At 48.1% G+C, this 20,972-nt stretch overlaps 1 protein-coding gene across 2 annotated transcripts in view; it reads right to left on the bottom strand.

Moving 5' to 3' along the window:
- Positions 1-20,972, bottom strand: part of RASGEF1B (RasGEF domain family member 1B) — a 113,879-nt gene that overhangs the window by 47,715 nt on the left and 45,192 nt on the right. For both annotated transcript variants that reach the window (XM_033914551.1, XM_033914542.1), the window contains one exon: positions 16,203-16,340. In XM_033914551.1, coding sequence (XP_033770442.1) covers positions 16,203-16,340 — 138 coding nt within the window. The remainder of the gene's footprint in view (positions 1-16,202; positions 16,341-20,972) is intronic.

Raw genomic sequence — 20,972 nt, 5'->3', positions numbered from 1 at the left:
GGAAAGGACTACATTGAGGTCCCAAACCACTGGGGGTGGTTTGAGAGGAGGGTTAACATGGAAGAGTCCTTTCATAAATCTGGCGACCACCGGATGGGCCGAGAGGGGTTTCCCTTGTAGAGGCTGGTGGAACGCCGCAATAGCGCTCAGGTGGACTCGTATGGAAGTGGACTTGAGCCCAGATTGAGATAGGTGTAGGAGATAGTCCAGCACGGAGGATAAGGAAGCTCGCTGAGGTTCCTTTGACTTAGAAACACACCATGAGGAGAATCTGGTCCATTTCTGGGAGTAGCATTGTCGAGTGGCGGGCTTCCTGGAAGCTTCCAATACCTCCCTCACTTCTTGTGAGAATTGGTGAGGGGTTACGTTGAGAGGAACCAAGCTGTCAGGTGGAGAGACTGCAGGTTGGGATGAAGTAGTGATCCTTGATGTTGAGTAAGTAGTGAAGGAAACACTGGAAGTGGTACTGGTTCCCTGCTGCTGAGTTGAAGTAGGAGGGAGAACCAAGGTTGTCTGGGCCACCGAGGAGCTATTAGAATCATGGTGGCCCGTTCGATTTTCAGCTTGACCAGAGTCTTCTGGATCAGCGGGAATGGTGGGAACGCATATAGAAATCGTTTCCCCCAGTTCAGTAGAAAAGCATCTGCCTCGAGGCGATGAGGGGTGTAGATCCTGGAGCAAAACTGAGGCAGTTTGGCGTTGTGGGGAGCCGCAAAGAGGTCTATCTGAGGCGTCCCCCATTGCGTGAAGATTTGGTGAAGGGGGTTGGAATGGAGAGTCCATTCGTGCGGTTGTAGCAGACGGCTTAGTTTGTCTGCTAAGACGTTGTTCTCCCCCTGGATGTATACCGCTCTGAGTAGGGCGTTGTGGCGCACCGCCCAGTCCCAGACTCGTAGAGCTTCCTGGCAAAGGAGGGCCGAGCCCGTGCCTCCTTGCTTGTTGATGTAATACATGGCAGCCTGATTGTCTGTGCGAATGAGGATTACCATGTCGTGAAGTAGATGTTGGAAAGCTTGGAGCGCATTGAAGATGGCTCTGAGTTCCAGTAGATTGATTTGGTGTAGTCTTTCCGCACTGGTCCAGAATCCTTGGGTGCGGAGACCCTCCAGGTGGGCCCCCCATGCGTAATTCGACGAATCGGTTGTGAGAACTTTCTGATGGGGGGGAGAGTGCATCAGCAAACCTCTGGATAGATTCGAAGAGGTCATCCACCAAAGTAGAGATTGCCGAAGAGCAGGAGTGACTACGATGCGTTTGGATAGTGGATCGGATGTCTGATTCCACTGTGATGCCAGGGTCCACTGGGGGATCCTGAGGTGGAGTCTGGCAAAGGGTGTCACGTGTACTGTGGAGGCCATATGGCCCAGGAGCACCATCAGTTGTCTCGCCGGTATGGTTTGGTGAGTGGCCACCGACTGGCAGAGATGAAGAAGAGACTCCATGCGTTGCCGGGGCAGGAATGCTCGGAGTCGGGTGGTGTCCAGGACCGCTCCGATGAAGGGGAGGGACTGGGTGGGTTGTAGATGAGACTTGGAGAAGTTGATCTCGAAGCCCAAATTCTGGAGGAAGTAGGTTGTAGCCAAGGCCGCCGAAGTGACCTCTGGGGCTGACGGGGCCTTGATGAGCCAGTCGTCGAGGTATGGAAACACCTGTAGACCCCTGTCCCGGAGTGCTGCGGCCACTACCACCAGGCACTTTGTAAAGACTCTGGGGGACGAAGATAGGCCGAATGGTAGCACTCGATACTGTAGGTGCAGATTTCCCACCCGAAATCTGAGGAACTTTCGGGAGGCCGGGTGAATGGGGATGTGAGTGTAGGCCTCCTTGAGATCCAGGGAGCATAACCAGTCGTTCTGCTCGAGGAGGGGGTATAGAGAAGCCAAAGTCAACATGCGAAACTTCTCTTTGACCAGGAACTTGTTGAGGGCCCGAAGGTCTAAAATGGGTCGCAGGTCACCCGTTTTCTTCGGGACGAGGAAGTACCGGGAGTAAAACCCTCGGTTCAATTGGTCTGACGGGACCGGCTCGACAGCCCGAAGCTGAAGTAAGGTTTGGACTTCCTGAAGAAGAAGGGCGGTCTGCGTCGAGCTTGAAGGATACTCTCTTGGAGGATGGTCCGGGGGGACCCGGTGGAATTGAAGAGAGTATCCTTCTCTTATGATGGAGAGGACCCATAGGTCCGTGGTTATGGCCTCCCATCGGTGGTAAAAAAGATGGAGGCGGCCCCCTATGGGAGAGGCCGAGGTTATGCTCCCGGGAGGGGCGTCAAAAGGGCTGGGGAGCCTTAGGTACAGCCGGTGGCTGAAGTTTTTGCTGAGACTTCTGGGGAGGTTGTCTCTTCGCAGGCTGTCTCGCAGCGGGCGTTTGTCTGGGCATGTAACGCCGCTGGTAAATCAGGGGTGGCCTGGAAGGTCGAGACTGTTGAGGTTTGGGTTTGGGCCGTAGGATGGATTGAAAGGATTTTTCATGATCCGACAGCTTCTTGGTAACAGTTTCGATAGACTCATCGAACAGGTCAGCTCCAGCACATGGTACGTTGGCGAGTCTGTCCTGTAGGTTGGGATCCATATCGATAGTACGGAGCCATGCCAGGCGACGCATAGCTACCGCGCTTGCGGCGGCGCGTGCCGAGAGTTCGAATGCATCGAAGGAGGATTGCATCAGCTGGAGTCGTAATTGGGAGAGGGAGGCTACCACTTCCTCGAACTCGAATCGAGCTTGGTTGTCTATGAACGGAGTGAACTTGCGGAGCACCGGCAAGAAGAACTCCAGATAGGAAGAGAAAAAGAAGTTGTAGTTTAGCACCCGTGACGCCATCATGGAGTTTTGGTAGAATTTTCTACCAAATTTGTCCATCGTTCTTCCCTCTCGGCCCGGCGGTACAGAGGCGTAGACCTGGGAGGGATGAGAGCGTTTAAGGGAGGACTCGACCAGTAGGGATTGGTGGGAGAGTTGAGGGCCCTCGAACCCTTTATGGTGCACGATGCGGTATCGAGCATCGAGTTTGCTGGGGATCGCCGGTATGGAATACGGCGTTTCGAAGCACTGCATGAAGGTCTGGTCCAGTAATTTATGCAAGGGGAGCCGAAGCGACTCCGTTGGAGGGTTAGGTAAGTGCATGGTGTCCAGATACTCTTTGGAGTATCTGGAGCCCGTGTCAAGGGTCACATCCAGATCATCCGCCATTTGTCGGAGGAATGATGAGAAGGACAATTGTTCCGCCAGCGTTGGTCTGTGGGACGGGCTGGAGGAGGATGAGGCCTCCAGGTCCATGGACATCGGGGAGTGACAAGGAGAATCGGGCACCGGTGTCTCCTCGTACTCCGGGCCCCTCGGAGGGGACACCTCTGATGAGGAGTATCCCCTACGTTGCAGTTTTTTCTGCGGTGACACCTCCGAATGGCGTGAGGAGTGCCAGGATGAGTGTCTCGATCGGTGCCCGTCTCGGTGGCGGGACGGGGATCGGGATCGTCTGTGCATCGCATGGTCTCCCGAGGCCCCCAAGTGGATAGGGCTGGAAGCGGTGGATCGCAACTGGGTTTGCGATGCGGGTTCTTGCGATGCTACCCAAGTCTGGTAAGGAGTACGGAAGAACTCTTCCTGACTATGCCCAGGGCTTCGAGTATCGAGCGGAGGTCTGGTCCCATGTTGGCGCGGAGGCGTAATGGGTTCTAATGGCGGCATATCGGTAAGCGAGGCTTGCCGCGTGGGCATCGCCGCCCTCCCCCGTTCGTCCTCGTCGGTTGTCGAGGTCGAACTGTGTGGGGGAGGGGGAGGGGGCGGACCGCCCCTTTGGATCGGTACCGGGAGGTCACCCTGTATGGCAGCGATGAGCCCGGGTCCGATGGTCTGCATGAGCTCAACGAATTGAGCTTCCAGCACGGACCGTAGCGAAGCCGATAGGGAGGGATCCGCACCGAAAGGGGGTCCTCCTGCACGGACATCGCGCTCCTTCGAGGTCGAGTGCTTTCGGCACTTTGATGACCATTGGTGGCACTGTGGAAGGAAGAGGTACCTGAACCGAGGAGACCGGGGCAGGCACCGACGTCGAGCTCGTGGATGGTGTCGGGGTGAGCGATGCCGGTTTCACCACACTCGATGCAGGGGTGGTCGATGCCGGTTTCGCCCGAACCGGGGAGGTATCAGATGAAGTGGAGGCTGTGGGATCCTTAGCTGCGTCCATCTTGAACATCGATTCCCACAATAGGCAACGCCGCTTGAATGAGCGTGCCGTAAGGGTAGAGCAAGGCCCGCACGATTTCGGGATGTGGTCAGGGCCCAAACACTGCAAACAGCGCCAGTGAGGGTCCGTGAGTGAAATCGCGCGTTGGCACTTGCTGCACTTTTTAAACCCGGTGATTGGCCGGGACATAGGCCGGAAAATCTCCGCCGCGAGGTCGAAGCCAGTGGGCCTGAGCCACGTGGCCGGCCCGTTCGACCCGCCGGAGGAAATAATCTTCTTTTTTTTTTTGAAAAAGAAAAGAACTGTTAACTGTAATTAAAAGAAAACGAAAACGCGGACAAGGAAGGCAAATTTAACTGAATTCAGCTAGCGCATGAAGAAGTTGAACTTCTCAGCTCCGCGGAAAAGAAAGAACTGAGGGGACACGCCCGGATCTCCGGGTAGGAAGGCACCGGCGCATGCGCGGTGCGGGCATCTAGAAACTTTAAGTTTCTACAAGCAACACGTGCTTGTGAGACGTCCGTACCGGGGCTCTGTCTGATGACATCACCCACTAGTGAGAATACCTGCCTGCTTGTCCTGGGATAACTGCCTAAATGCTATTATTCAGTTAGTGACTAACGGATAGCCGGCTATGTTGCAAGATGTAGACTGCGGGTCGGTTAAGTTGAGTGGCCAAATCATGTCGCTTAAATATCTGGTCTGTCTTTGGCCGCTATAAATTTAGCCAGCCAGTGCTGAAAACTGACATGGCTGGCTTCGTTTTTAGCGGCCCCAAAAAATAGACCAGATGTTCAATGCCAGTCACCGGAAATGGCCTAGCACTGAATATCCGCGCACATCGCCAACCACGGTTCTCAGCCCGGTTAACTCCCACGGTCTCAATATCGGGCCTGTATGAATTAAGTGTTAAGTTGATTAGCATTTTTAAGTTTTAACGTATGTGAAAATTTTATTAAAACGAATATGTAAAGCATGCCCCGCCCCCTAGAAAAAAATCTGAAAATTGGGAGGGGGTGAAAGGCCAAAGAAATCAAAACGAAAGTGAAAATGTTTGCCCTGGGCACATCCCTAGTTGCCTTCTTTATTGTGCCTATGGAGCCCTTATACTAAAAGGCATTAAGCCTAAACGCATGGTTCAGATATGACTGAATCGCTGCTCTAAAAATCCCCTCCAAACACCTGATTCTCTGTCATCCTCAGACAACACTGTTCTGACTAATTCCTATACTGATCTGAATTTATAACAGCACAGACGCTTCGCTCCCTTTTCCATGGATACAGATCACAAGGTCCATTTATTTAAAAAAAAAATCCTTATGACATGGTTCCCCCTGTCTAGTTTCTAAACCTGTTTATGGCCTTGTTCTGTGTGTCGGCAAAAAACTAGTAAAGGAACAAGCTACTTTAAATACCTTTTTAAACGAGAGTGGCGCTCAGAATCCAAGATGGAGTAAAAAACTTCAAATTGGGGTGCAAACCCCTAAAATGCGTTTTTTATAGAATCAATCATTGCACCATTTTGAGTGAAAAGGTAATAGAAAGTGCTTATTGAAAAACACTCTTGCTTTAAATGTCCAATAAATGTCCAATAAAGTGAAAATGTTCCAACTATTATATAAGTTCAACTACATGAGTTCAAATCAGAACTTATCTTAATGGTTCAGATAGCGTTGACCCGGCGAGGTTCTGACGCGTTTCGCCAATCCTGGCTGCCTCAGAGAACCTACTGCACTGCTAGTGAACCACTGCTTAGTTTAAAGGTGCTTCTTTATCTGGTACAAAGGAACTTCTTTTACATTTCCTGTGACCTTGTTCTGTGTGTTACACTAGGTCAAAATCAGCGGCACCATTGCAAAAATGATGTAACATGTTGGGTTAGTCATTTAATCTTGATTGCTTATGACTCCAGAAGTGTCACGTGGGTTACATCCTAACACAAAGGAAATGCACAACCAGCTTAAAGATGACAAGGATTTAAAACCAGGCTAAGAATAAGCTCAATAAGCAGTTTTAATCCTATAGATATAGTTGAACCCCTTCCCCCACCGCAAAGACAGACAAAGACCATATGGCCTATCCAGGCTGCTCATCCATAACTCTGCCTTAGATATCCTATGGGCTCATTGGACGCTTTCTTGAATTTAAATATACAGTAATCTTTATCTCTATCACCTCCACTGAGAGGCCGCTCCTTGAATTCACCATTCTTTTCATAAAGTACTACTCCTGATCCATCCTCTTTCATCTTCATCCTATGGCTCCTCATTACAGAGCTCTTTCAGTTGAAAGAGTCTTGCCTTATGTGCATTTATGCCATGGAGGTATATAAACATCTCTATCATTATCTCCCTTCTCCCACCTTTCTTCAAAAGTGTATGCATATAATGAGGCCTTGCCTTTAAGTCTGTCCTCATGTGCTTTACAGTATGATTCAGACACCTGATCTTTTTAGTAGACGTCCTCTGGACTAACTCCATCCAGTTTATGGCTAAGATGCACTGAACTGGATCGGTAACACCGCGTGGGTCCGTAGCGATCCGATTTTTGGCCGACTCCAAAAGAGCGATTGATGCGCACACAAGTTTGCATGCAAACGATTTGCGCAGAGGTTCAACGTAATCCCCGTTTCTCCCATCCAATCGATCGCTGTGAGAGCATCTCACAGATGCGCAGAGCCAGCAGGGGAAGCCCGAACAGCTCAGAAGCAGGGGAAGCTCCGAAAGCAGTTTCCTTCCACTCTGCTGTTTGGGGCAGGAAACTTTTTTTTTTAATGGACAGATGTGCGTGTGTAATCATGTAGAATATCTGCCCCATTAAAAAAAAGAAGAAAAAAAACACCCCCTTCCACCGATGACGGCCCTCCCCGACCAGACAATGGCACCGGGAACCAACACCATCACCCCATAGAAACAAAGAAAGATGACGGCAGATAAGGGCTACAGCCCATCAAGTCTGCCCACACTATTGACCCTCCCTATTAAGTCTAATGACCCCCTTAAGTATAATTGTAATTATACTGCCATTCTACTGACCCGCTCTTTCAAGTCTGTACCCTAGTGACCCTATCCCCCCGTGACAGCAAAAATGGCAGGAGGGATGCCCACTCCCTCCTGCCACCAGATATTCCCCCAAACCCAACCAGTATATTTTTCACAAGTTGGAAGCAGGAGGGATGTAGTCCCACCTGCTCCAAGGACCACCAGTCCAAAATTGCGGGCCTTCTCCTCACCAGTGCATTATGTGATACACAGGGAGGGGCTAAGGCCCTGATTGGCTCAGATGCCTAAGGCCCCACCTCTTGATGTCTGAGCCAATCAGGGCCTTATGCCCCTCCCTGTGCAAATCTGTGTCAATTCTCTAATGATCACGGCTGCTTTTCCCTACAGGCAAAAGTGCAATTGCCCCCAGGCCCTGTATGACTGGAGACCCATAGGTAAATGCATATGTATATGCATCCCACAGCTTTGCTTTTAACTTGAGTTTCAAAAGGAAAACAGGCTTCTTTTTCTTAGGGCTGTGGCCAGTGGTGTAGTAAAGGGGGGCAGGGTGGGCAGTCAGCCCCAGGTGTCATCTTGGTGAAGGTGCAGGCACCCATCCTCCTTCCCCACCCTAGCTCCTTCCTCCGACGTTACTTCCTGGACCCGCGCTTGGCATGACAGCAGCTTGGGGGGGAGGGGGTTGTTGCTCGCACCAATAATGTTACAGAGATACGGGGGAACGGAAGCGGCGTGCGCGCGGCAGGAGGGGGCAGGGAAGGAGCGTTTGAAGGTGGGGGAGCGGGGGAGAGGTGCCTCTCACCCTCACTACGCCACTGGCTGTGGCCCTTTGCACTTAACAGCCTCAAGGTCAGCTTCAGAGAGAGACAGTTTAGGCGCATGTTATCTGTACAAAAAGACTGCCTGATTTTGGTTTTGTTTTATTTTTTGGTTGTTTTTGTTTTCTTTGATGGGAAGCAGTGGCGTAGCACATGCGAGAGGTGTCCGGGGATGGCTCCTCCCCCGCCCCTTCTCCGCTCCCTCCCCCATCCATTCCTTCCCTGCCCCCTCCTGCCGCACGCACATGTCCTTTCCCGTCCCCCGTACCTCTTTATCGTTCCCAGCGTGAGCAGCACCCCCAACCTGCTCCTCATAGCGGTGTCGAGCTCTTCTTCCGACGTCACTTCCTAGGCACGGGTCCAGGCAGTGACGGCAGAGGAAGAGCCAACACTGGCACGAGCAGCAGGTTGGGAGGTACGAGGGAAGGGGCACGCACACCCAGTAGTGGGAGGGAGTGGGGAAGGAGTGGGGGGCGGGAGTGGAGAGGAGGACGGGGCTGGCGCCCCCACCAAGACGGCGGCCAGGGCCTCCCTCTTTCTACGCCACTGACGGGAAGGCTGTGTTTGACTTTATGTAAAGAAGTGATGCGGAAAACGGCAGAGTAGACATTCACAGGCTCTCTGAATTCTTAGGGGGTCTTTTACAAAGCTGCTGCGGTAAATGCATTGAAGCCCATTCAAGTCCTATATGGGTACTGCTGCTGAATATCAGTGCCCAGATACCTCCTGCCTCTGCCCCGAACCACTCTGCATTAACCGGATAGTGCTGTGATAATCTGCCTGGATTACGGTGGCACCACGTGAGTTGGACCCATTCAGCAGAAATTATCTTGGCAGCAGCTGCTTCTTCCCAGGTAACTCCCTTAAAATTTTTCATGCAATTTCTTACCATATAAGTTCAATATAAGACATATTCTAAATAAGGATTATGACCAGATGTACAAGCTTGGACAAGTTCCTGGAGGAAAAGTCTATAGTCTGCTATTTGACAGATCTGGGGGTAGCCACTGCTTGCACTGGATCGGTAGCAAGAACGGTTGCTACTATTTGGGTTTCTGCCAAGTACTTGTGACCTGGATTCACCCACTTTCGGAAACAGGAACTGGGCTAGATGGACCACTGGTCCGACCCAATGTGGTTAGTCTTACTTTTTGAAGACAAGTCATTAGTCAAAATTTTGTTTTGTCCACATAAAGAGCAGTGCTATGCATTTTCTAAACAATATATCCATTAAATGTGTGAGTGATCAAAAGCAGAACTTTGATTAAAAAAAAACAAAAAAAAAACAAAACATACGTGATGATCAGTCTAATTTATATAGTAAAATTAGTGTCCGGGGAGTTCAGCACAGCAGAAGATAAGACTAAACTCAGGAAAGCAGAACGGGAAAAGCACATGCTATATTTTCCCCTCAAACAACATATTTGTACGCCTCCTCACACTCATGGGACTCTCTTCTAATCTGATCCACGATCTGCAGCCATCCCAGTGACCTGCATTTACCCTCTCAAGGCAGCCACTGCACATGTAACTTGGCTGCGGCCACAGCAGGCATGTGTTTCTTCCCCACTCAAGGTCACAGTAGCACCCGGACTCCCCACAGAAAAGCAGTTCTTAAAAAACACTGCTGCTAATTTTTTTTTTTTTTTGGGGGGGGGGTTTCTGTGTGCAGGCTCTCTAAGGGCTCCTTTTACAAAGACACGCTAGAGGTTTTAGCGCGCATGCTAGCCGTTACCGCCTCCTATTACGCAGGCGGTAATTTTTCGGCTATTGCACGCTATATTGCGCGCTAATCTTGTGTATGCGCTAAAAACGCTAGCGCACCTTAGTAAAAGAAGCCCTAAGTGTCCAGTGCTAACAAGACTTCAGCTTTTAAATCAAAACTTAAAACCTGGCTATTTACTAGAGCAGTGTTCTTCAACCGCCGGTCCGTGGACCGGTGCTGGTCCACAGAAATTGCCTGTCGGGCAGAAGACAGTGTTTTTTAGCCGCCGGTCCACAGTGCGATCAATGCGGCATCTTCGGGCCGGCTCCTAGAGTGCTGCAGTGCACACAAAGCTGTGGGAAAAGGCTCCTATGCGCGTCCGGATGCCTTCTTTCTGACGTCACAATGTCAGAGGGAAGGCTTCCAGATGAAGCCGCTGCCCACAGCTTTGGGCAATGTTGCACTCAGGGAGCCGATCCGAAGATGCTGCATTGATCGCACTGTGGACGCCGGTCTACGAATCGGTGCTGGTCCACAAAATAATTATTTTATTTCTGCCGGTCCATAGGTGTCAAAAGGTTGAAGAACACTGGACTAGAACACATAAAAATAATTGTGTGGGCTGATCCTGGGACCTTGACTCTCCCCCTCTCCCTGGTTTTATTTTACTCCTTTTATCCTGTTTAATTTTCTTTTTCCCTGTTTGATTATGCTTCTGTCTTATCCAAACTGCATTTCCTTTCTTTTTCTATTTTTAATTTTAATTAGCCTTTACATCGCTCCGTTCTGCCTGTCAGTGTGAGCGGTAATTTTTTTTTTTTTTTAACCCTATCAACTCATGTGAGCTCCCCGATGCCCTCTCTCTGCACCTTCCCTAGAAACACAGATTATGAAAGCAGAAAAGCATGAAAAGGTTTATCTAGTTTGTTCGGTTCATTTCCTTTTGTAAATGTCACAGACCCACTAGGCTCAATCGTCTCCTTCACTCTGTCACAGCTCAAGGTCCTCACTGTTTACCAAGCCCGTGCTTTCTTGAATTCTGTTTCTGTTTGTGTTCCTTCAGTTCCAGTGGGAGGCGGCCCCACACATCCACTGCCCTTTGTGTGGAGAACTAGTTTTTAATCTTACTCCTGAGTCACTCTGCCCCTTATGATGCTCCCACCGTGACCTTTTGTTCCACAACTCCCTTTCCACTGAAAAATGTTTGTTTCCAATTCAATGTTTTAGAACTTTTCAACTCCCCTGGGAGAAAAAAAAATTCCCCAGAAGACGCAAATAAGTTGCAAGATTTCCATCTTTTAAGAAGTGTAAATCTTTCTTTTTGTCAAAATAAAATTATGTCAGCACCTTTCAATGTCTCCCAGTGTGTGTTGAAGAACACTGTATACAGGGAAGCGCAAGGGTAGCATGGCTCTGGCGCACAATTTAGGGAGGGGGCACACAGATGGCTATTAATTACTTGCGCAAATGCAGAAAAGTGCACAGAAGAATGAAAGGGCGAGCGCAGTGTGAGGGTTTAAGTTAATAGGGATGTGCACAAACAGAAAAAAAAATCTGCTTTTTCCAATTTTTTCCCCAATGAATGGCTGGGGTTTTTTTTTCTTTTTCACAGTTTGTTTTGCACCTTCATGTTAATAGAAATTTTTCAATATGCACTAATGGGTTTTAACATGTACTAATTAACCTAACAGATATTAATTTGTAAGTCAGTGCACATTAACTCCTCTCCCCTCTTTTACAAAGCCGCGTTAAGCTTTTTTATCACTAGCTACAGCGATATTACCTCCTGAGTGTCAGAGCTAATACTGCGCGGCCAGTGATTAAAAAAAAAAAAAAAAAGCTTAACACAGCTTCGTAAAGGGGGATGGGGTAAATTAATTTAGCAAAAGCAAATTTTTAAGGTGCATTAACAAATCAAATGCTCAGCAACAAATGCTCATACATGAAAGATAAACGATTTTAAGGTGTCTGCGGCAATAAGGAAAGCAACACGAGATGGACAGGTTTGCTCACACGAAATTTTCTGCTTTTAAGCAGGAACTTTGTATGACAAAACAATGCACATATTTTTGAATATCCCAAATAAAGCGATATAAGCAGGCAGGAGAGGCTTTTAACCAGGTACTACCGCCAAGCAAAAACTCAAACTGTCTTTTCCTTCTCTTAAAGGAATTGTTTTTACTGGTAAATGAGAGAAATCCTATCTTTTCAAACGAACAGAAGTATGGAATGATATTCCTCTAAAGTTAAGAGAATTAGGTTCATTTCAACTTTTTCATAAAAATTTATAAACAGTTGCAACAATATCTCCAAGAGATATGGTGAAACGTTATATGATGGAAATTTTGAAAATTTCCAAAGATATGTTTCCACCACTTACGCAAGTCTACTATTTACCTATTAAAAGAGATGAAGAACAACAACGATTACAAGAAAGGAACCAGCAAACCACTTGACGTTACAGCAATTCTGGAACTTTCCGATATAGAAATGACCACTCCGGCGAAACTTTTGATTACTGCTGCCTTAGCACCAGATAAAAACTGGTTGCTCAGGCTTTCCTTTAAAAATAGACAAAAAAATTTAGGGGACTTAAAATATTGATTTTCCCAGATCTGGATCAAGACACTCAAAAAAGGAGACGTGAATTTTTTCTTTTAAAACCAGGGGTTATAGCTTTGGGGGCGACCTTTTTTTTTTCGACATCCATTTAAATGTGTGATACAATATCGTATGAAAAAATATGTTTTCTTTGACCCAAACTAGCTGACAACATTCTTGTCTACAGCACCTCAGGCTTAAGGGGATTTATGAGGGCAATTGATTATTTGTTTCCTGTCTCAGCTTAAAGGGTCTGTTTCTTCTTTAAATAGCAATTTAGTTTAATGTTTCTTCAATTCTCTGCTATATATACCTTAAATCTACATAGGTCAGTGGTCTCAAACTTGCGGCCCAGGGGCCACATGCGGCCCGCCAGGTACTATTTTGCGGCCCGCAGCCTCTACTAGTGCTGCTCGCTCTTTGCAGTGTCCTCTGGCTTCCCCCTGGCCTCCCACTCTTACCTTCAGATAATTATCGCGGCCTGCAGAGAGGATTGCCAGTGCTGCAGCGATCCTTGCAGGCTGCTGTGGTCCTCGGCAACATGTTCCCTCTGCCGCAATCCTGCCCCTGACATCAGAGGAGGGGCGGGACTGCAGCAGAGGGAACATGTTGCGGAGGCTGATGGCAGCCTGCAAGGAACATTACAGCACTGGCGATCCTCTCTGCAGGCTGCGTTAATATCTTTTTTTTTCTTAAGTGATATAAACCGAGTCGAGCTTTATTATATGAAGATGACCCGGTCTATAAATCTAAGTTTTAGCTTAGTTTAAACATAAGCTCTGACTGGCCACAATAAAAATGGGCAGCTCAGGGACGATCTAAAGAGTGAAGTTTGGAAGGAGCTGGCAGTTAAAGTAGGTACAAAGAAAGTTCACTCAGTTAGTTATACAGGCCCTAGCTGAATATTGGCTGGGACCTGCATAATGCTTCATAGTGTTCACCTCTTCCGATTCCCTTCCCCCTACACTTAGAACATTCCTCCTTCTGATCTCCCACCCACCTACCCAAAACAGACCTCCTCCCTTAGGCAAGGATTGACTGCCTCCTACCCCCAGTGTCAATAGGCCCTCCCCCAACCCAAGCCTATCTAGGATCCTGGTGGTCCAGTTGTAGCAACGAAGCCAGGCACAAACCCCACTAACTCCTGCCCCTTGTGGCTGCTGCAGCAAAATGGCTGCTGCGACCTCTAGTGACAGCCTTTCAGTATAGCACAGTTACTTACCGTAACAGGTATTATCCAGGGACAGCAGGCAGATATTCTCTACATGTGGGTGACGTCACTGACGGAGCCCCCCAGGGGACGTTTTTGCAAGCAAATTTGCTTAAAGACCTTCAAGCTTGTAATTGGCCCGCGCATGTGTGCGTGCCCCTCCCGCCCGACCTAAGGCATGCGTCTCCTCAACGTGGCCTCAGTTCAGATAGCTAGTAAAGAAGCCAACCACGGGGAGGTGGGTGGGTTGCAAGAATATCTGCTGCTGTCCCTGGATAACACCCGTTACGGTAAGTAACTGTGCTTTATCCCAGGACAAGCAGGCAGCATATTCTCTACATGTGGGTGACCTCCAAGCTAACCAGAAAGGGATGGAGGGAGAGTTGGCAATTTAGGAGAATAGATTTTGCAAAACTGACTGGCCAAAATGGCTATCACGTCTGGAGAAAGCATCCAGACAGTAGTGAGAGGTGAAAGTGTGAACCGAGGACCAAGTGGCAGCCTTACAGATTTCCTCAATGGAAGCTGAGCTGAGGAAAGCAACAGATGCCGCCATCGCTCGGACCTTGTGGCCTGTGACTCGACCCGGCAAGGAGAGGCCAGCCTGAGCATAACAGAAAGAGATACAAGCGGCCAACCAGTTAGAAATGGTCCGTTTAGAAACAGAGCGACCCAAGTGATTAGGATCGAAAGAGAGAAACAGCTGGGGAGCAGAACGATGAGGAGCGGTGCGCTTCAAGTAGAAGGCCAGCGCACGCTTGGAGCTTCGTAAAAATACAGGAAGAACAATGGATTGGTTGATGTGAAACTCAGAAACAACCTTAGGCAAGAATTTAGGATGGGTACGGAGAACCACCTTATCATAATGGAAGATAGTGAAAGGTGGGTCCGCTACCAAGGCTTGAAGCTCACTGACCCGACGGGCAGAACAAGCAAGGACCACATTAAGATCCCAAACCACGGAAGGCGGTTTAAGGGGCAGATGAACGTGGAAAAGGCCTTTCATGAAGCGGGAAACCACAGGATGAACAGAGATAGGCTTCCCGTCAATCGGCTGATGAAAAGCAGTAATGGCACTAAGGTGGACTTGAACCGAAGAGGACTTGAGTCCAGTGCCAGACAAGTGCAACAGATAATCCAGGACAGCGGATAGGGAGGCAGAGACCGGCTCCAGCTGAAGAGTAGCACACCAGGAAGAAAAGCGGGTCCAATTCTGATGGTAACATTGGCGAGTGGACTCTTTCCGGGACGCCTCCAGGACATCCAACACAGGCTGGGAGAAATGGAACGAGGGCATTAAGTTTCGAGGAACCAAGCCATCAAGTGCAGAGACTGAAGGTTGGGATGAAGCAGCGAACCCGACTCTGCATAAGCAGAGAAGGAAAAACAGACAGAAAAGGCTCCCTGGAACTGAGTTGCAACAGAAGGGAGAACCACGGCTGTTGGGGCCACCGAGGAGCTATAAGAATCATGGTGGCGTGCGTGGACTTGAGCCCAACGAGAGAGTCTTCAGAATCAGAGGAAATGGAGGGATAACTGCTAGTACTGCAAGGCTGCTGCGAGTGGTCACGGCAGCCATCTTGCTGCAGCAGCCACTAAAGACAGACAGTAGTTAGTGAGGTTTGCTCTTGCCTCCACTGAACCACCTGGAATGTTTGATGGGGATCTACAGGAAAACATTTTTTTTTCCATTTCCCTTATCATTTCAAGGTTTTGCCTTTTGTTTTGCTTTATTTTAAAAAAAAAAAAAAAAGTGTAATTTCCAATAGAAAAATCATCAAAAGCACACTTTGTTTCTCTATTGAAGAATAGTACACACTATTGACAATAATAGAAAAAAATCCAAAATATCCCAGGAGGGGGGGATTCTTATCGTTTCATTGTAGAAATGTTACAATACCAAATTTTCTAAATTGTTTGAAGAGAATGCACATCTCTGGCATGTGAACAAGGTCCAGACTCTGTGCTCCTTGCTGGAGCTGCAGAATCAGGAATACTGCTGATGGCTAGGACTGGTGTTGTGTGGGTAGAGGGGGGGACAAGCAAGGCAGCTGCCTTGGGTCCCACAACTCCAGTTGGCTCCTGTGGGTTGGGATGTCCTTCCCTTCTCTCCACCCAGTTCTGAAGCCCCCCTCGCTTGTAAAAATGCAAGGAAGTCACCAGCGTGCCAGCGATTCCCTAGTGCTACCCACTGCCTCCTCAGCACCGTTCCTCTGCTACAGTCTGCCCAAGAGGAAATAGGAAGTTGTGTCAGAAGGGGCAGATTTCAGCAAAGGAACAGTGTCAAAGAGGCCACAGGCAGCGCTAGAGAACTGATGCCTTACTGGTGATCTCCTTGCATTTTTACAGGTGAGGGGGGCTTCTGAACTGGGTGGGGAGAAGGGAAGGACATCCCAGCTCATGGGGGCTCCTTGCAGCAGTTGATTTTAAAATGAAGGGAGGAATGTTGGATGGGAGGGCATTTGGCGGGCTAGGAAGTGGTCGGGAGGGAGGGAAAGAAGAGGAAAAGAGATGCTGGATGGTAGGGAATTGGTGGGTGAGAAAATCATGGGAGTGGGCAAAGAGGAGAGGAATTGGGGGAGGGGGAGGCGCCTTAATTTTTGCCCTGGGCCACAGTTTGTCTAACACTGGCCCTGCTGATGGCCAGCATGAATGCAACATGACACACGACACTCCACTGACTAACCTCATCGCTGCTGGCAATGCGCTGGGTCAGTTCCTTGAGGTTCCTCATCATTCTTTCATCCCGGAAATCATAAGGAAATGTCTCTGTCCACTCGGTCAACAGCTGCAGAATCTTGGGTGCATTTTTCCTTACACGAGCCTGTGCAGAAAAATGAAAGCAAGTTCTGAAGACATTTGTAGAGCTAAGGTGGTATAAAGGCAGTGCTTGACAACAATTGCAATATAAAATTTACTCAAAAAGACACCCCCTCCCCCTCCCCCCCAGTATTCAAAATACTTTAACTGGGCAGGAGGGTCTCAGTTAAAACACTAGTTGCCTATGTGGTGATATTCAGCATCACTTAACCAGACAGTACCACTGGATAACATAGACCATTCCTGCACTGTTCATTTAGCCCTGGGGTGGTCCAGCAACCATAACAGACTGCAAACCAGTTAAGTGGCCAAAGATAGGACAAGCTAACCGAGCAACAGTCTGAAAGTTGACCGGTGCCCACTTAACTTCCATGTTGTGTCATTAGCTTTATAGATACGCCTTCCATCCCCCACGATTAGGGTCACCAGAGACCAGATTTACTCGGACATTTCCTCTTTGTTCGAGTTTTGAAAAGCTTCCGCCTTGGGATCCCGTCAGAAGGGCATCTGCGCACGCGCGGATGCAACATGGTGGCATCAGGTGCACGCATGCGTGTGATATCATCGGGTTGCATCCGTGCATGCGCAGGTGTCCTCCTGACATGGTCCCAAAGACAAGAACAGGTTAAGGGGGCGGGGCTATGGGTCAGGATTTTACAGGAGTAAAATCTGGTAACCTTACCCACAATCCCAATCCCCCTCGCTCTCGCCTTCCAATGCGAAAAAAGGCTAACCAAGCCTCCTGGCATCCCCCATCTCCTCCCATCCCCTAGTATCGCGTGATGATGCCAGAGGTCACAGTTACCAATTTGTAAACGGAGCCGCAGTGAGGAATGAGCATCACTCCTGACCTTTAGATCTCACTAGACCACCAGTACTCTGCTAGGTAGGACTGGGGGGGGAGCCTATGGGGTGGAAAAGGGTGGGGGTGAGGCTCGGTAAGCCTTTCTTCACTTCTAGGATAGGAAGGAGGAGGATCAGGATTATGGGGGAGGAAAGGGGGAATTAGAGGATCAGGGGGCACTTGCATCCCTTATGTGGGTCCCGGCATTTATTCAGCTAGTGTTAACACAACATAAATTAACATGGGATATTCAATGCCGATGTCCGGACATGGCCCTGCATTGAATATCTGGGACTAATTCTGCCTATGGCAGTTAGCGTTTAAAAACAACATTAACTGCTGAGTATGTAACCATACAGAGGCATTAAACTGCAGCAACTCATGAATCTCAGATAAAAAAAATTTGAGCATTTGCCCAATCATATGCCTAAGAATGAGTCACGTGGAGGGTCATTTTCAAAAAGAATGTCTAAGTTTGACTTAGACGTTTCCTGCTAAGCATCCAAAGTTGGAAGCACAGAGATGTCTATTTTCGAAAGCCGAATCACTAGATGTCCAAAAATATATATATATATTTTTTAAATTGCCTATTTGGACATCTAGGCCGACAGAACATCGAACCCTAACTTTATACCCTATTTTCAACCATAGAAACGTCCAAGTTGAAAACATCTAAATCTAGACCATTTGGACATGGGAGTGGCCATCATTGTAATGGAGTGGCCACACAGACATGCCAACAGAGCGGTAGAACACCTTAGAAGGCACAGCTGGGAACGTCACATAAAGGGTACATCTCACCATAACCCCCTTCAAACTTATGGTGAGCCCTTCAAAAATCCCCCAAAACCTACTATACCCACCTGTCTTCTATGCCATTAGCTCTTACTGTTGCAGGTGGCAACTATATAGCAATATAGTAAGGTTTGGGTTGGTTTTCGTGAGCTCACACTTTCTACCATAAATGTAATGGTTAGAGTGGCTTATGGTCCTAGGTCCTCCTCTCTATAGTTCACTAGCCCATCCACCAGGTTACTTAAGACACCAGTGTGATGCTCTACTAGGCTTTCCCTTACCTCGTGCTGCTGTTCTAGAGACAGGCATGTATTCTTTCATTCAGAATTTTGGGGAATGGGAAGGGTCAGTGAGCAGTGGAGAAGTGTGTGTGTGGGGGGGTCATATCTTAATGTATCCCATGGTCAGCTTGGATACCTTTGTGACACTAAAATAGATCTAGCTCCAAATGTCTAAATTCCGCCCAGACAAAAACAAAAAAAACGGGCTAGCCAAAGGTAATGTAGGTCAGATGGAAACAGTCATCACCAAATATTATACCGGTACCTATTTAACCACCTCTTTTACATAGGTGCGCTAAGCTTTTTAGCGCACGCTAAACATGCGCTAAACACAAGCGCGCGCATGTTATCCTATGAACGCGTTAGTGGTTAGTGCATACATTGATTTGGCGTGCGCTAAATCTGCGCTAAAAACGCTCAGCGCGCCGTTGTAAAAGAGGGCCTAAATGTTTTAAATGTTGAGAGAGCGCCCTCAGTGTGGGATTGTAAGCTCTGAAGAGTAGCTCAAGTGAGCCACTCTAATGCTCATAATAGAGCAGAGCTGGCAACACAGAAAGCCAGCCGCACACCATCATCGGGGCACGCCCATGTGCAATTTGTGCAAGTCAATCAATGAAGTGACCAATATTTACACCAATTAAAAAAAGTGACTAAATAATCATTTCCATGTAACCTACACAACCCTGCTGACGCCAAACCGGCAGATCCACAGGCGAGCAAAAATCAATAAGTACTTAGCTGAAAATCAAGCTGCTAGTAGCAGGACGCATAAATGTTCATAAATAATCCGTGCATTCCATTCCCGCGTCCCAAATGCAGTTCAACCAAGCGAAGTTTCAGGGCAGGATGCCCCTTCATCAGGAAGCCGGAGCAGAGAAGCAAAAATGCCATGGAGTCTGGGTGAATGAGGGCCCTTGCCTCGCTAGACATCCAGGAAAACGATTTGGATTATTGGCACTTGGATGTTCCAGCAATTAGGACATCCAAGTTCCAGCTTAAACAGTTTTGGGGAAGTTTTAGTGTTTTTGTTTGTTTTTTGTTTTTTATAAATAAATTTTATTATTTTCCAATATGAACAGTGCAATATAAATATATGCATTCGAAACATATCAAACCATTACAAAGCACTTTTGAACTATAGAAATTAAAAAAAGACATCATTACCCCCCCAACCCTGTATAACTCATAAATGTAAACATACATCAAATATATTTGCGGTATCCCCCCTTCCCTCCCCCGGATGTGTATGGGAACGAAACCTAATTTAAGAGATAAGACAAATATATAAACTATATGATGTTTTAGTGTTTTGATTATGAGCTCCATAATTTATGCATTTTTATATCTGAAAGAGTTGCTGCTCCATTAACTACTAGCTGTCTAACTGAAGACTAAACACAGTTCAAGGCAACCATCCAGAGGATTGCTGAGTCAACACTGACTCAAGAGTAATTAATAACAAAGGGAGTCAGTCAAACTAGTGACTTCAGAATATCCATGAGTTTTGAGTCATGACGGTAATGTGGAATAAGAAGAAATGATGACATTCTCTACGGTAAGGTGTCAAGGAGGGGTTTATTTCACAAAATTAAGAGGTCCTTTCACTAAAATGCACACGAGTTAGTGGATGGTTGCTGCCACACTATGGCAGTCATTCTCAAAGCATATGGATGTCTCAAAAGGCCAAGGTTGTTTAAGGCCCCTCCTATGGTTGGGGCCTTATGCGTCTGGGTCAATCAGGCTCCTCCCCGGTGCATCCTAGGATACACCGGAGAGAGGAAGGCCCGTTATTTTGAAGAGGCAGACAAGCTGGCTGGAGGGAGTAGGCATCCCTCTGGCCAACCATCTGAAAGTAAAATAAGGGGGAGAGGGTGGGGGTCAGCAGAGGCACGGGGTGGGGAGTGTTGCTTGGCGGCGGGAGAGCGTGGGCATCTCTCCTGCTGCTGAGGGGGGTTGCAGGGGTTGGTTGATGGCAGGAGAGATTGGGCATCTCTCCCACTACCACATCTGTTGTCAGCGGGAGAGATTGGACATCTCTCCTGCTGCAGGGGAGGGTGTGTCAGTTAGTGGAGGGAGAGATTGGGCATCTCTCTCACTGCCAGGGGTGTGTCATTTGGTGGCAGGAGAGACTGGGTATCTTTCCCACTGCTGAGGGGGTGCTAGGGTTGTGTTTCTTGGTGGCGGGAGAGATTAGACATGCCTCCCACTGCCAAGGGGGGCTATAATACACATGCCCAAGAAACATACTTTTACTACTCCCAATAATAATTTTTTAAAAAACTATAATTTATGATTCTTCATGTAATTCTTTATTTTTTTCATTAGCCACAGTCAAAACACACACCACAAGATGCACTTTTAATAGTGCTGTCACTGTACTGGCACCCCCGGACCAGTCGCTGACTTTTGTCACCAAAAGCCGAAGTTGCTCTTGGAGAATAACACGGCGATTTTTTAAGAATCCACCAGATTCAAGAGCCGAATCGCATGGCAGTGCCAGAGACTGCTGGAAAGCTCTCTAGAGACCGTAATAAGCTGTTTTGATAATCCGCCGCTAAAATGCATGCAGGCTAAACCGTCTGGAACTAGTTTAGTGACTGCATTAAAGTTTTGAGAATCTGGCCCCTAGTTCCTTTACCCCCCTCCTATATTAACGCATAGCGCGGGTTTTAGTGCCGGCAGCGGCGGCAACTGCTCTGACACTCATAGGAATTCT

This window comes from Geotrypetes seraphini, chromosome 1, assembly GCF_902459505.1.
Source record: "Geotrypetes seraphini chromosome 1, aGeoSer1.1, whole genome shotgun sequence".
In the NCBI taxonomy this organism is placed as follows: Eukaryota; Metazoa; Chordata; class Amphibia; order Gymnophiona; family Dermophiidae; genus Geotrypetes; species Geotrypetes seraphini.
The sequence above is the reverse complement of the archived record's forward strand: the minus strand, read 5'-3'. Positions and strand labels throughout refer to the sequence as shown.